Consider the following 17,945-nt stretch of genomic DNA (forward strand, 5'->3'; position numbering starts at 1 on the left):
AGTTCAACCATTGGAAGAAAATCACACAGTGAATAAATGTTAGAGTCAATACTCAAATCTAGGTTTTCTATTTACAAATTCTATTATTTTTTCTTGCTTTATACTCTTTCCTTTGGTCCAATGGTTGGCAAACTTTTTCTGTAAAGAGCTAGACGATAAATATTTTCAGCTTTCCAGGCTATATGGCCTCTGTTGTAAGTATTCATTTCCGCCATCACAGTGTGATGGCAGTCAAACACAATACTAAAATAAATGGTGTGTTTGTGTTCCAGGAACTACATAAGAGGTGGTGGGCTGTGTTTTGCCCACAGGCCATAGTTTGCTGACCCCTGCATTATTTTGCCTCTACATCAAAAATAAACTCAGTCTTTATTTTTATTTATTTTCCTAAATGGTTTGAATGTTTTTGTCGTCATAATTTTGCCCTTGTTAAGTGATCATTACTAAAATACTCTAAACACTAGTGGAATCCCTAAATAATATCACCAACAACAGCAAAATCTCTGCCAAAAAACTAAGATTAGAATTTTACAAGTTAACTTTTATTTTTATTTTGAGATAGTTCACTGATGAAACCACTGGACAGGAGGGTAGCTTTGGAACACAATCTCCTTCAATAGTACAAAAGGAGCCAATATTACATGTCAAAAATTAAAAATTCTATCGCAGTCATGGAGACATAGTTTGGAAAAGCAAGTTAAAATATAAAATATATTTTCTTATAATCTTTAATTAGTTTGAATATCAAATAACCTTAAAGGAGAGTATTCAGTTAGTATATCTGTTTATGGTAGTTTTTAGGGTTGCCACCAAATATTCTGGTTTTTCTGAACATACCATAGAATTGCATTTCTCCACCTATGCTCTTGAAGTTGGTTTGGCCGATGTTATATAAGTGAAAACAATGTGGGCACTTATAAGAAGCTTGATCAGCCAGTGTGCAATTTCCCATGCTCTCCTCCCTATGCCAAAGCGTTCATGAAGGCTATGGAAAGAGGAAGCGCCACCAGCAGAAGTCTCTGAGCAAGAACAATGGGCAGGGTCTTCCCGTCAATCCACACTGGACATATAGTGTTAAAAAGAAATAAACTTTCATTTTGTAAAGCCATCAAGATGTGAGGATTGTTTGTTGCAGAAATAACTTCGCATATTCTGACAGAGAATCATAAATTGTTTTTAAATCATATAGAAAACAGATTTATACAAATATTAATTTTTATTATACTCAGTAAGCTAACAGTAATATCTCAAACTTACATTATATATTATTTTGATGATCACATATTGGATTATCCATATATCATTAAAATAACCAATCAACTCACTTCATTAAATCAAATACAAATTAACTAGAAGAAACTCGTCAAGTCTGGCACTTAGCACTGTGAGAATAACTGGTTTGAGCAAACCTTAATAAATTATGTGAAGGCAAACATTATATGCTTTATAACAATTAAAAGAATGTCTTTTCTTTCTTTGTTGAAATTGATAATGTAAATACATGTTCAAAAGATAATATTCGTTCATTTTAATAATAAAAATTACTCTAAAAATAAAATCAGCTTACTCTAAATTAGTACACTGACATTCAGTATACAGACTATTTTCACATATATAATCTTATTTAACTTTCACAACTCTGATTGTAAGAAACACTAGCCCCAATGACAAATGAGAAAATCAAGGATAATACAAGAACTGTGATTTGCTTAAGAACACAAGCTCAGGTAGTGGCAAAGACAAACACCTGAACTTAGACTTTCTGAAATGAAATCTGATGTTCCTTCTACTGTATCACTCCTCTAAAAAAAATATAGGGGAGAAATATTTTCATTCTAAGCTGTACTACGTAAATAAAACTAGGCTAAGTGTCTGCATGACTATGTATAGCATATTATTTAGTGTCAGTATAATATTTATTAGGAGGTCATGTCTAAATCTATTTTTTATGCATCAAATAAAGTTAAAACTAGTTTCCGTTATCTACAGAGATCATTGAAATTACCTACTAGAGCATGCATTCTTTTTTTTTTTTTTCATGAGGAAATGCTAACATCTGTTGCCAAATCTTCCTCTTTTTGCTTGAGGAAGATTGTCACTGAGCTAACATTCATGCCAATCTTCCTCCATTTTGTATGTGGGATGCCACCTCAGCATGGTTTGATGAGTGGTGTGTATGTTCATACCCGGGATCCAAGCCCATCAACCCCGGGCCGCAGAAGCAGAGTGTGCAAACTTAACCACTACGCCACTAGGCCAGCCCCCAAAACATACATGCTTTGGATAGGAGCCATTTAGGCAGATTATGACTTATTTCATACCCCTTCTTTCCTTTTTTCTTCTCTTGCTGCTTGCCTTTGGGAATTTCACTCTTTTTTAGCATCTTCAATAAGAGAAATCTAAGCTTAGAGGGGAGAGGTATAACACATCAACTAAATTTGCTCATATTTGTTGTTTTTGCCTTAAAAATAAAGTCAGAAGGGAAAAAAGTTTAAGGTTAGTAATTAATGTGCATATTTTGATGGTCTGTGACTTTTAATTGTTCATATTATCAATATTTCCCCCAACGGTATGTTAGAACCACAAGTTGGCTGCATGGAATTCCTTTCCACTTAGAATTAGTCATTTCTGCATTCTACTTTAGGTACACACAAACCACGACACTTCACATGACCTTCATTTGGCACAGGTACGTCTTTGGTAAACATCATGCTATATTTACAGCACCACATAAATAACAATGCCAATTTTCCAAGAGTAAGATTGCACAAGTCTAAAAAAATTTGAAAAAAAAAAAAAGTACTGGAAAGAAAACAAATATGTACCATAATTACTAGCTGAAAGTAGACAGGCCCAGACAAATGTTATTACATTCCTTCCTTATCAAAAGACATACTTGAGACAGTTACAAAAAGTATTTTTCTGGTAAACATCTCACCTAGTTTTAATCACATTTGGAGCAATATTTGTGTATCTGGTGGTCAGTCAGATGCTCTATAAAATCTATAATCTATGACAAACAGAGCTGCATTTCAGTGGTTGGAAAGGGAAAAAAAGACAACAAAAAATTGATTCTGTATTTATTCAGGGCATGAACTTCACGACAATTCTTTCTTTCAATTTTTGGGTAATTTCTTGATCACAATATTTGACAGTGATTGTTTTCCAGAAGATTAAAAATACGTTATTGCACACTTTTCAAAAGTATGCAGAAAAATATGAAAGTGTATTTGTTTTAGAATACAAGCAATTTCTGACTTCAACAACCTCAAGATCTGGATGACTACCACGCTGATACCACGGCCGGCCCTCCTCTCACTGGGACTTCCAGTTTCTGTTAGATCTACGCTATTTCGCTCTGTGTTCTCCTACCACCAAAAAAAAAAGCTGCCTCACTCCAGGGAAAATTATATCCCTAACGCTCCGAAATCCCCTTCCAACCAGCACAGGATTTTTTTTTTTTCCAAGGAAGATTAGCCCTGAGCTAACTACTGCCAGTCCTCCTCTTTTTGCTGAGGAAGCCTGGCCCTGAGCTAACATCTGTGCCCATCTTCCTCTACTTTATATGTGGGACGCCTACCACAGCTTGGTGTGCCAAGCGGTGCCATGTCCGCACCCAGGATCTGAACCGGCGAACCCCAGGCCGCTGAGAAGCGGAACATGCGCACTTAATCGCTGCGCCACCAGGCCAGCCCCCAACACAGGATTCTGAGTACTAGATGCTCCAGGTTGAACCTCTTTGTGACTGATGTAACATACATACGTAATGAGAGGAGAAGATGACTAATCTGTCTCATTATTGCCTCAGAGTGTACAACACTATTCCTGCAATAATTCAGCTCTATTGCCTATCAAGCATAATTCTGAACTATGAAAACTTAACTACCATTCATAAGACATCTTCTCTGAGAAATGCACTTTAAATTAGAAAATAAATAAATCTACGTGAAGATTTTGAATGGCAGGAACATACGTTAACATCCTGAAATAGGTTTTATTTTCATTAATTTAAGTGGATAGGAAGAGAAACAGAGAATCAAAGACCTAGAACAATTTCTTAATTTCAACTTCTGGACTTCAACCGCACAACACCAGAATTACATATTTTGGAAAAATTTAGTCATCCACTTGAACAAACTGACATAAAGAAAAATGCAACGAGATGGCAGAGTTAGCTGGAAGTCATCGTGGAAGATTATCTGCCTTGTAAACTGCCTGAACAAACCTTAACTTTCCTTTAAAATGGGTTTTCAAAATCCAATAGGCAGTTCTCTGAGAACAGCCAAGAGACCAGTGAAATGCCACAGAATTACATGGGTACTAAGTTAATAAGATAACACTCAACACCGAAAGCTGCAATGACATCATGCCCTGGGAAAATGCTTACTGTCAGATTCTGCACCACTGCTTTGAATCTATTCACTTCCAACTTCAGATAGCAGCCTCATGAGATCACAAAACGGAACAGAAAATACTCTTACAATTTTTCCCTCACCCTTTAAGTTATAGTTTTCTACCATATCTGACAGATAGGTCTAGATTTCCTGCTGAAGACGTGCATAAGGCTTTATAGTTTTCAACATACCCTCCGCATTTCCAAAACTGACCTCTTCTTTTCATCTGGAACTGTTTGTTAAAATTACTCCAAAACTTTCTTTTCCTGTTATTTTTTTGTTTTTCTAATCAATTAAGCATTGTGCTAAATAGGCAAAATATGGGTTTGTAGTAAATCTGTGACCTTTGTCATAACAACTTTAGCAATTCAATTTAGGTAAAAACAAACTGAAACTCCTGGTGGCTGGTTCAAAACATAGAAAAACTAAACACAGAAACTACATAACTGAATTCAATCTCTATACTCAAGTGGTAGAAAACAAGAATCTTTTGTAAATATGAGAACTGGTACTCCAAGGAAATGTTTTCCATAAGACTTAACAAGATGCTCTAGGATATTAAAGCTGCTGGAGACCATAGTGGTGCCCTTGTTATTTGCCTTCTGACACTCAAAGATCATGACGATCGAGGGATAAGCTTGTGGAAATTCTGACCCTGGCATTCCAACTTACTTTCTACTGGGGAAAATTTTATTATATTTTAATTCCTTCAGGTAATAAAATCATCTTACATTGTATTCTAATCTTTAAATTGACCTCCAATACAGTTTGACCTCCAATACAGAATATAGTTGTCCACTACATCATTTCTGCCAACAGCCTTTCCTAGAGCATAAGTGATTTCTTATTAGCTTTAAAATAACTTAAAATTTAAAACACTAACCCCCCGCCATGGCACTATTCTCAGAGATAAGTATATCTCTATCAGTAAGCTTTCCTTTTTTAATCATTTATCTGTCTACTTTTCACTCTCTTCACTGCCACCTCTTTGGTCCAAGTCAACAGCTTCTCTCATATGGATTCACACAACAACCTCTCACTGGTCTTCCTGCTTCCCCTTTTGCCCTCTGAACGGCAGCCTGAGTCACATCATGCCTCTCTTCTGTTTAAATCTTTCAGTGGCTTCCCACTGAATTTAGAACGTTGCCATGACCTACTGAATCCTACATACTCTGGCTCCTGTGAATCTTCCTAACCCTGCCTCTTCCCCCAGGCTCTGCAACATGGCTTCATCTGTATTCCTTGAACATGCCACAATTGCTGTGCCCTTTGTCTGAACTCATCTTTGCACTCTCCTTTACCTAGCTGATTTCTGTTCATCCTTCAGGCTTCAGCTTAAATGTCACCTGCTCAGAAAGCTTTTGAATCAGTCTTCTTTAGAACACCTCCCACTCCCTGCTCTGGCTCCACTGTCTACTCTGTTATTGCACATGAACTTCCTTTGTAGCATTTATTGCTGTGGATAATGGTCTTGTTTTTTAACGTGCTGATTGTTTGTCTCTTCGGTCTCACTGTGAGCTCCAGGAGGGAGCCATCTGAATTAAAGAATAAACAAACAAAAATTGAGGGGAGAGAAACTATTAAAACGAAGCTTCCTAATATAACACAACATATAAAATCTTGGCCATTTTTTAACTCCTTTCTCTTCACAGGATCGACTATCACTGCCTATGAATTGCAAGCCTGCTACCTAAATATTAATTTCAATATTCAAAATTTTGACCCCTCTCTCTTCATTGTATTAGCCACCAAGGCCTATTGATTCTTGCAACTAATTATTTGAACATTTTGTCTTACTCTCATCTTTCAACACCATCTCCAACCATCCCAGTCAATACCCTCATCCCCCTTCCATGGGTCACTGAAATGGCTCCTAATTTCTCTCTCAGCTGTCAGTCTCCATAGATCCTCTTCCTGACAGATGCATCTTCTCAGATCACTTTTAACTTGTCACCTCACTTTCCAAAAATATCCATGCTGCATCTCATTATAGCAGGTCTAAAATTCTCAAAAATCAAATTATTTTGAACCGTACTCTGGCCATCTGAATCAGTCAGTAATATTTCCCACTATTCCTTTAAACAATTCCTCTGGTCTACTCAAACACTTCCTTTTCTAGCCTCGAAAAAAATCAAGTTCATTCCCCTCTTCGTATTTTTGCTGAGCCATGTCACAGACTCGGAGGCTTTTTCCCCTCCATCAATCTAAACCAAAACATCTTCTTCAAAGCATATTTCCAATCCAACTTCTCTAATGAAGACTTTGCTCCCAGGTCCAGCCCACATGTTCTTTCCTTTTTCCCATTTCTTATAGCACTTAAACTGTTGTTCCACATAACATTCGATTACACAAGACTTATTTCTGCTATTCTTCAGTGATTTCATATGTGTAAATTTCATCTCCCAAATTGGACTGCAAGCAGGGACTGTGTCCCTCACACTCCCGGCAGTCTCAGAAGCAGCAGTGACTCACCAAGAGCTACTTACATTGACTTCCCGATTGACGTGGTCCTAAGGATGAATCCCTTCAACTACAAACCACAGTTCTAGATAACTTGCAATTCCCAAACAGAATATACTTTCTCTTACCCCTAATCTTTCCCATATGAACTCCCAATGCCTAGAATGTTACCTGTCCACCTTTATTCACCTAGAAAATTCCTAATTCTCTTTCTAGTCTCAACCAGGACACCATTTACTAAAGAAAGGGAAGTATCCCTTGCCCTTTCCTTACCCACCCCCCCACCCCAATATCTATGTAAAGTGTCGTTGCTATACATTCCCATTAAATTCTCTTAACCCATAGTACCTGGCACACTATATTGTAAATGATTATTTGTCCATTGGCCTGCCTGACTGGTCTGTGTGCAAATTAGGCTCAAGTAATTTATCTTTTATCTTTACAGTAGCAGAGTGATGGTGCTTTATTATTTGTTGAATAAATAAATGAACAAGCAAACAAACAAGCTGGTAATGAAATCTGTTGAAAAAGCTAACAATTTAGCATAAGAGGTATCAATTGAGTGTTACATAATTTCCAATAATCCACAGTCCATACCATTTAGAATGGCTATTTGTTTTTAATTCCAAAAATAATTATTAAGCATCCACTATGTGTCAGGCATTGAGGATACAGAAAAGATTCAAACACACAAAAATCCCTAAACCCAAAGAACTTGCCTCTTACTAGGTGAGACAAGCAATGGATTATGGTTTTTGCTCTAACCAAGCTGGAAATCACAGAAGAATTCTGAGCAGAAGGTTTCCTTCTGCAACGATGCTGACGTTGAGATGATGCTGGCTTGGACCAAAATGGTAGCAGTTTGAATGGTAAGCAGTAGTTAAATTATGGATCTACTTTAAAGGAAGAGCCAACAGAATTGACGGATGGACTGGAAGTGAGGTAGGAGAGAAAGAGAATAGTCAAGAATGGATTTTAGTCTGCCGACCGTGGCATGGAATTTGTGAAGGGTTTGGAAGGGTATGATTTTGGAAACAATGAGTAGACATATGAAGAGATTCTCTAAAATTAGGCCTTAAATTTTAATATTCTACTTTGTATAATTGAACTTCCCTTGGGCATATTTCCAATGAATAGTGAAGGGCCCTTTGTCTTCTTAGACAAATTGATAACACTGAATAAAAAATCTTGGACCACTGCAGCCAATACAGCTCCATGAAGCACTGCCTGTACCAGGCACCCTATATAAGTCACTGCAATTTATTCTCCCAAACTGCCTCAAGTTCTATTTTTAAATGACTAAATGCAATGCAGCTAGTGCTAGAGGTTGCAATTTCTATGATTGCTAAAAGTCAGTTCAAAGCTCACACAATTATTATCATTAGCAATATTAATAATTGTACTTTGAATTTTATTGAATTATGATTTGGAGGTCAAGTAGACACTTACGAAAGAGGCCAAAATTTTTACCCTGGCCTAGATGATAATCTAGTTCAAAGTCAGAAGAGATGGCCTTGACCTGGGAGAAAAAGACCATGGAGTAAATGTGGGTAACCTAGAATGACTTAATCCACCTAAGACTAACACTCGAGATAGAACAGTAGGAGATTTGGGCTGTCAGTCAGCTCCCTAAACAACCTAAATAATCAGCTACTGTGCTTAATGGCTATAATTTGGGGTAAGGCTGGTAATAATGGTTTATTTTTTTTTTCATGTGTTGAAGTATATGTCTGCAAAACTTACTGAATTTGGGATTCAAAAAATGAGACTGTTTATAAACATACGATGCAACAGCAAGTCTGCATAATAACTAAGTCTCTTGCAGAATAATTTAGTGGTGGTCATGATGAGTTATAACTTGGACTTTTGAGTTTTCATTGGGCAGAAACTAACCATTCTCACTCAGTCTGTGAGCTTTTTTTTCCTTCCAGACTCTAAGTAGTTTACACAATAAACAGTTATTTCCATAGTAGAAATGGCCAAGATGTCTAAGCACCAAAGTTAACCTGTTATTATGGTTAGAAATCAAGGTTACCATTCTTCCAGATTTTCACAGCCACACAACTTTTGACCTAGCTGATGGAAATGTAAGAGTAAATATAGTTCCCTGACCTCTTAACAAAGGCAAAAATCAACTTGCTAAGGTATTTATTTCACTGGCAAGTGATCCAGCACAAAGAGGCATTACAGCGGATTCACATAATGACAGGACACTACAAATTCCTCTCAAAGGGAAATTTTAAGTGAGAGTTCATCCATAAACTGACCACGTTCTCTTATTTAGGACTTTGATATAAAGTACTGATTTAAAAACCTTATATTCTTCATAATTTATTAACGACATCAAAGAATAAAACTAAAACTTTTAAATCTTAATTCACACCCCATAATCAGAGATCAGGCCCATGAGAGGAAATCTCATCACAAACATAGGTGGAAGGGAAGAATTCCCTTTTGCACTCCACCATGTATTTTCTCCCACCTGAAATTCCTTCATAACTATAATGAGACAATTTCCTTCCCTATCTTGAAAATTACGCTGCAAACCCACCTCTACAGTAAGACAGCTGTAACCCTTTTGAATCCTCACAGCCCGGCAAGTGGGGCTTTCACTATGGGGTCTGTATTTACATCCTTGGGATAGTTCCTGAGCACTGAATAACTACCAGCAGAGACGTCATCACGTGTACCCATTCGGCTGCCTAGAAGGTGCTCAGTGTGAGGACAGTCAAGCCCCCAAAAAAGACCATGTTCCACTATGTAACCCTTTTTAACATTACAACAAACGTGATTAAAAGGCAAAACAGCAAAGGCTTAAACTTTAATTCTTTTTGTAATCCTCACATTTCAGTGTTAATTTTTATACATTTTTACTATTGGAAAAACAACGTGTGAAAGCAGCAACCCTAGAGTAATCATAAGAGACAAGCATACAAGAACGAGAACAACCTGGTATACGGTAGAGTTGAAATTTACAAATTGAAAAAGGTGATAGCGAATGAGAACTTCATGAAAAGAATGCCAAAATTGTACACAAATCCTTTCTTTCTACACTAAAGAATCAAAGATGAGGAAAAACCGAAAACTATTTGCCCCCCAAAAATCATCATTTCAAGCCAGTTCTTGACACTTCTATCCATTAGTCAAAAGACTCGACGCACTGCTCTTGAGTTTCACACGTATTAAACTTAACTCAGTATTCTGAAACAATAACGAATTCATTTCCATCCTTCCTTTGTTCAAACCTTTAAAAGTCAACTTACTGAAAGCTGGTTGTCTAACTTAAGTGGAACATTTTGATCAACCGTAAAAAGTAAATTCAAACAAATGAATTTTAGCTTACAAACTGTACCAAAATAAACGAAATAAGTTGTCTCCTACCTATGGTTGTAATAACAGTGCCAGCAAAGAAGAAGGAACTTCCCAAATCCCAGTGACTGATTTGATTGGAGGTGTTTCCTAAAGGGATAATTCCCGCATTTACTGCTGCCACTATTTGCTGCAAGTTTAAAAAGAAATTCATCAGTACACAGGAATCACATGGAGGCATCAAACAGCATTTATCCCACCCCAATGACTAATTAGACAAAGAGAATCAATTCTAAGGTTTGCTCTTCCATTTAAAGTGTACAATATAGGTTAAAACTTCATACTAAAAAATTTAACAACGGTTCAATTATAAGAAAGTTATTTGATATCAAGTGAATGGATCGGCATGAAGCTTAGCATATTGTACCAATATGCATTCCTATCATCACCATTAGCATATTTAATGACTTACTTGAATTAACAACTAAATATAGCAATGTTCTTTAGTAAGCACCACAGAGTAAAAATATCAAGATTGCAAACTACAATTCAATTAATATATAATAGCTTCATCAAAAACACAAGTATTTCCAAAGCGCTAATCATTTCAAATGTGAAACATGCATCTAAGCCTGGGGGAGGTGTAACAGTAGAGAGTATATATCAATATATGTAACAGTAACAGAGTAGAGTAATAGTAGAGAGTTGTAACAGTAGAGAGTATATATCAGTAAGGTCCAAAAAACAGGCTAAGATGAGAAGAAAAGGCAACAGCAATTCACCATCACACTTAAGCCAGTCCATTTATACCTACATTCTTAGAATCTCCACTGATTTTTATAAATTCTATGACAAAGACCTGTAGATGACAGTCAACGACATTCATATAGGGACACTAGAATCTGGCTGCTACCATGAGTAGTACTGAGGGGCAGACAGAAAGATGACATTTTAAATCCTTTTTCAATCAGCAGATGTTTGGGAGGAGATGGGGAGGTCCAGAAGCCCCAACATGGAAGAGAATATGTTAGGAGAAAATGTGCAGTAAAAGAGAGACACACAGATTGTAGGAAAAGATGTTTCTGTTGGGAAAATAGTTTTAGAAATCTTTATCACTTAATTTCCAGATTTTACAATTGGAAGGAACTTCACCTGATAGGCAAGAAAACTAAAGACCAAGAGAGGTAAAGTGATTTGCTTAAGGTTATATAGTTTACTGGCAAATGGACACAAACTACCCTGTGAAAATGAAGGCACCATCCAAGGAGGTGACTGTCAGATGGAAAAGAGCAGGTAATCCACAGCAGAAACGCAATATAAAATCTCTTTTGTCTGATTTGTTTTTATCTATAAATTAAAACTTCAATAATTGTGTGTAAAGTTAATTGGATTGTAATGCTTCTACTGACTTTAACAATGATATTATGTTCACTGTAAAAAAAAATTAGGGAAATACAGAAAGGCATAAAGAGAATAATAAAAATTATTCATAATTTCAGAATCCAGGGATAACTACTGTTAATGTCATAAGGTATCCGCCCCTGGTATTTTGCTATACTTTTACATAGTTGGATTTATGAAGCATATGAAACGTATTCTCTATTTGTACTTAGTATTATTCTATATGCAGTTTTTTCCTGTCCTTACCATATTCACTTAATCATTGCCTCATATGTAGACATGCATGCTGTTCTAAAGTCTGTCTAATTATAAAAAGTGCTGCTGTGAACATATTTGTGTATAAATATTTTTTCATTTCTGAATATTCCTCAGGAGAGATTACTAGAAATAAATTTGCCACATTAAAGATTATGAATATTTTAAAGCACATGATGTATAGGAGCAAGCAGTTATCCAAGAAGGTTGTTACAATTTACAGTTGCCCCCCAACAATTTACACATGCTTAGCAATACTGTTACCTCTAATATTAGTATTTTATCTTTACTGAGCTGACAAGAGTTGTTTACACTTATATATCCTTGATTGTGAGTGAAGTTGAACACTAATGCTTCTTTTATCATATACTAAATGCACACACATATACACACACACACACACACACACATATAGGTACAGCATGCAGTAGAGCTAGTTTTGAGAGAATTGATTCTCTTTATCTGATTGTTTATTGTAAACTTAATATCAGATAAGGCAGTTCTCTCTGACTATCCTTCTTTTAAAAATATTTTTTTGCAGTTACTAATCTATTACTCTCTCTTTTTTTTTTTTCACTGAGGAAGATTAGCCATGTGCTAACATCTGTGTCAATCTGCCTCTATTTTACATATGGGTTGCCACCACAGCATGGCTGACAAGTAGTGTAGGTCTGCACCTGAGATACAAACCCACAAACCCGGGCTGTTGAAGTGGAGTGCGCCAAACTTAACCACTATGCCACAGGCCCAGCCCCACTAAACTACTATTCTTGCATAAGCTTTAGAATCATTTAGTTAAATTTTAAAGAAATTTTCATTTCCAAAAGTCTAACATATTTTCTTTTTTGAGATATATGTGAAATCTATAAATTAAATAAGGAAAATGAACACATCATAATAGTGAAACTTCCCATCAAGAGCACGCTATGACTCTCCATTTACTGAGTCCCCTTTAATATCCTGAAATAGAGTATTTTTATATACCTCAAATAGGTTTGTAAGGATATTCTTGTGTATTTTACTTTTTTTCCATTTTAAATTATAACTGGTTATTGCTGTTGCATACACAAATATATATTGTCCATTCTCTGCACCAGCAATTCTCAAATTTTTTATCTCAAAACCACTTTACAGTCTCAAAGGAGCTTTTGTATATGTGAGTTACAACCATTGATATTTACTACATTTGTTTAAATGTCTAATTTGCAAAATGTTTGGATTAATTCATTTAAAAATAACAATAATTCTATTCTGTGTTAACATAAGTAACCTACTTTTATGAAAATTAATTATGTTTTCCAAAACAAACAAATATTTAGTGAGAAGGGAAGCACTGTTTCACAATTCTACAAATCTCTTAAATGTCTGGCTTAACAGAAAACAGTTACATTCTAAAAAATGCTTCCACATTCATTCTGTTGGGAGAGCGCATCACACAGCCTCTGGAAAACAATGAACACTCATGAGACAATGAGAGCGGAAAAGGCAAAACATCTAGTACTACTAAGAAAATAGCGCTGACCTCATCAAACCTCTGAGAGGGTCTTGGCACCACATCTTAGGATCACAACCACTGCTCTATACTGAGCTCTTACTATTCCTTTTGTTTTGTTTGAGTTTATTTTCTACCTGAAAAACCAAAGTAAGCAAGTTCATAGCTTACAAATAATGACATCATATCTCTGCGTCTTTCAACAGCCATGTTCTGTTATTTTTCATCTCTTATTAGATTGGCCAGTATTTCCAGAGCAATGGTAAGCAAAAATAATGAGAGCAGACTTCTTTGTTTTTTGTTACATAAAATCCTCAATGGTTTTAGTGTTTTGTGGTTAAATATATTGACTGTTGGCAAGAAAATGGTATCTTAATAAACAATGATGAAAGCAAGCAAACAAAAAGGACAGATAAAACTCAAAAAACTAAAAATGCCTTTGGAAAATATTTTAAGGTACCAATAAACAAATCAGAGATGTACACAAAAAGGTAAGCACAGGCTCACTGATCTCTAGCTTTGTAACTCTCAGGAAAAACTAATGCTCTCAGCAAAAATAAAGGAGAGAGTGGATTTAGACAGATTATAATTCCATCCAAAGTCTATTTTTATATTTTACAGACATTTCTTCAAACGTCCGTTTATTCAAAAAATATTTATCAACTGTTTATGGTGCCAGGCAGTGGGTAACAAACGGAGAAGTAAAATCATGGGTCATAAAGCTAAAGAGAAGGCACATCTTTAGACTCCAGCCTATTAAGTAAAATTAATTATTTTACTGACTAGAAGCAAGCTAACTGATTTAATATAGCCTTCCAAGCCAGCATCATCACTTTAGCCTATTCTTTTGCTTGTCAGTGATGACGTACAATGTTACCCAGACACTTGGGTAAGGTCCACAAATTACTTAAACGCAAAAAGAAAAAAAAGCAAATATAGACTTATAATCAGAAACAGCAATGTCTGGCAATGTGTGGGTTGTAAATAGCTATCACAGAGCTGTGGTTATTGCAACAGAGGCTTCAGATGGAACTAGGAGTATGTCAAACCACTATGAGAATGAGTCTACCATGAGGGCCTTTCTCTAGAGTATTCCTGTAAATTTATTTTATATTTTTGTACAAGGTCTCTTGGTCAACATCTACAGGAAATTGGATGCCCTTAGCAAGTGCACTGACATAGATCTGAGAGTCTTTGCAATTTCAACATCAATTCAGGCCATGAGAGCACTTAACAAACGCCTTCGTGAGAGCTGTTTCTGTAAGTGCCACATTATGTGTCTAAAGTAACAATCACTTCATAAATAATAAAAATCCACTTTTCCATTGAAGGCAACTTTTCTGGAACATCAAATCATACTGATGACTTATGAATAAGTTGAATTGCTTAGGTTAGGGTAAAGAGAATGTGAGATCTTATGCATTTAATCCTAAAATACGATTACCTGAAGTATTGCTTAAGGAAGGGACTCCAAACCTAAAATCTACAACAGAAATAGCATAAGATAATTTTGATTGGATTCACAGTCAATTTTGCCCATCAGTTTATAGAGAAACACATAATGTACATTATTAAGTAAAGAAAGTTGAATACATGCTTCTAGTCAAGAGTATGGGCTTAAACTTAAGAAATAGAGCTCTGGGCCAGCCCCGGTGGCCTAGTGGTTAAGTTCAGCACACTCCACTTCAGAAGCCCAGCTTCAGTTCCTGGCTGCAGACCTACACCACTCTGTTAGCAGCTGTGCTGTGCTGGCAGCCCACATACTAAAAACAAAAAATAGAGGAAGATTGGCACAGATGTTAGCTCAGGGAAAATCTTCTTCAGCAAAAAAAAGAAAGAAAGAAATAGAGTTCTAAGAGGCTTATACTCTTAGAGATGATAAAGGTAATTACCTATAAATGTAATTATGAAAAATTTTAGTTTCCATGACAATGATGGCTTTATAATCAAAGTTCACTGAGTTCTACTGTGAATTTGCACACTCTTGAATTGTCAGAAATTGACGTTTCAATGTCATCTGGCATTTTGGAACTATATGCAGCTTTAACACCAAACATTGCTAAGACACACTTATCTGTAATCATATGGGACTAGCACAGCCTTGGAATTCAACTGACAATCATGAAAATGTTCCCATGAGTCCAATCCCCAGCAACAGCTTTTTCCACATGTTATAAAGAAATTGACTAGCTATTTTTTCGTTGAAGGAAAAGATATTGGAAATTAAACCCCAGGGAAGGCTTGAAGAATGTATTGTTTTCAGAGGAGGTTATATTATGGATCTTAAAATACAAGCGACACCAAAAGTTCTGATTTCACTTTTTTTTTCCTTTAATCTGATGCTCAGATGCTTGTGTTCATCAAAACAATACAGAATGTTCTGAATGCTTTCCACAAATTCCTTTACTGTTAATATCATAATCAGGATTTCATTAAAATATGCTATTATACCTATAATCCTAAAGTAGAGTCACATTAATAATCTGAAATTTTTAAGTGATATAAAAACTCTGAACTGCAGGTACAAGGTATTCACAACTAATGAGGTTACACCAGTGATGTATGTACAGCTGCTTCAGTGATAACTTGTTTTTTTTTTTTTTTTGGAGGAAGATTAGCCCTCAGCTAACTACTGCCAGTCCTCCTCTTTTTGCTGAGGAAGCCTGGCTCTGAGCTAACATCCGTGCCCATCTTCCTCTAGTTTTTATACGTGGGACGCCTACCACAGCATGGCTGCCAAGCAGTGCCATGTCCGCACCCGGGATCCGAACCAGCGAACCCCGGGCCGCCGAGAAGCGGAACGTGCGAACTTAACCGCTGCGCCACCGGGCCGGCCCCCTTCAGTGACAACTTTTAACTGGATATTTAAGATTATCTTTTTCCTTTGAAAAAGGACATTATTCCCAATAAACTGATATAATGGGCAAATCCAGTTATAATTATTCTGACATCTGTATAATTCCACCGTTCCTCAAAGAGTAACATAAGTGTCCTCTTGCCAAATTTCCATAAGGTACAGTTGTATATCTTTGTTTGTCACTATTTCCTTGTGGGGGAACTAGTTTCATCCTGAGTGGAGGCTAGTCTTCAGGGAAGGAATCAAATCACACATTCACAACACTGCCTTTGATCACTTCAACGATGTAAGCAAGATTATCTTGAAAGACTTGAAGAATGCATAATGAGGAGAGCAAAATAATAAATGATGCTCTCATTGCCAAAGGACTTTGTGAGAAGATATAATAGTAGGTATCATTACTATTTATTGTTACACCACAAAAATGATCACATCCATCAATAATATGCAGTCATGTGTGAGTACTATTGCCAAAGGCTGCAAGATCCTTACACATCTCATTCTTAACCTCTGGCTGTGTGTCAACACTATGATCACTCAATGCCAGATAATGTGAACTGTTGTAAAGGTCCTGATAATAAAACCAGAGAGTCTCTCACGGTGGCCTTTCCTCTTACAAGGCAGGAAATTACATATATTTACTGGTGGAGCCTAGGCAACCTCGACGGGCATGTTTGAATCAATGAGGAGTCACATTTGCTCATCCATTTCCTAAGTATTTTCTGAACTTTATTAGCCATATCTGTCTGAAATATTATTTATAAACATCATTTGCATGACAAGCTTCTCCTCTATGTCAGTGGGACATGTAGCAGTCTTAATTACTCAGGCTGCTTCTTTGGGCCATTACACATATCAAATTAGGTTCCGCCAAGAAACGGCACTACAGGGCTTTATTGCAAACTTATATACAAAACCACCCCATGGCACACCTGTTGTACCATCAGGAAAACCAGAAACCAAATCCACCTTCTTCAACTTTTTATCCTTTCATGGTATTCTAGCAACTAAAGTAATGCTGTTGGCTCCTTGAACGAGATAATACTTCTGTCACAGTACCACTTGGGACTGTTGATAATCTGCCAAGGGAGCAAACGACTTCTGGAAAACCACACTGTATTAGCATATTGCTCCACAAGAATATTCCAGAAGCAGCACTCAACTAATGATAATACTAGTTTGAACCATATGAAATTGTCAATATCCAAGTATTTTTTGGTCTACAAAATGACAATTTCATAGTAGCATCCAAAACACTGATACTTACATTTGATAAACAGTGTGTAATAACATGCTAAATTTCATTGCACTGTGATATTTATTAGCGCAGTATTAAAACTAATTCCCATAAGGAGGAAACTGTTAATAACAAATCAGTCTATGATGGTCTTGCTTACAATTCTACTGTGAAGGATGTATATTTGTTAGTTTAAGATAAACTCTATATGGCTGAGAATGCTATTCTGGGAAAAAATGGACTGACTGTTGAATCTTTATTGGAAATTCACATTGTGTCCAACTTTTATATATATCCAAGAAATCAAGGGATATTGTTTATATTTAAGATGACTAGATTTAGTAGAAGTAAATTTATATATTCATCATTTGATATCAAATTATTCCACACTAATACACATTCTAGTCTCCAGTCTGATAAATGAACTTGACATGTATTACACATAACTTAGTTTTTCAGCTATTCTATAGCTATATGGAGATGGCACTTGTTTTGTTTTTTTGTCTAGGAAAAAGAGAGGCATCTATATAAATTCAAAAA

At 36.1% G+C, this 17,945-nt stretch overlaps 1 protein-coding gene across 5 annotated transcripts in view; it reads right to left on the reverse strand.

Moving 5' to 3' along the window:
- The window catches only part of KCNK2 (potassium two pore domain channel subfamily K member 2), a 145,576-nt gene that overhangs the window by 82,828 nt on the left and 44,803 nt on the right, over positions 1 to 17,945 (reverse strand). For all 5 annotated transcript variants that reach the window (XM_046684036.1, XM_046684037.1, XM_046684035.1 and 2 more), the window contains exon 3: positions 10,236 to 10,353. In XM_046684036.1, the coding sequence (XP_046539992.1) occupies positions 10,236 to 10,353 (118 nt within the window). The remainder of the gene's footprint in view (positions 1 to 10,235; positions 10,354 to 17,945) is intronic.

The sequence above is a fragment of the Equus quagga genome, chromosome 13, assembly GCF_021613505.1.
Source record: "Equus quagga isolate Etosha38 chromosome 13, UCLA_HA_Equagga_1.0, whole genome shotgun sequence".
NCBI classification, from domain to species: domain Eukaryota; kingdom Metazoa; phylum Chordata; class Mammalia; order Perissodactyla; family Equidae; genus Equus; species Equus quagga.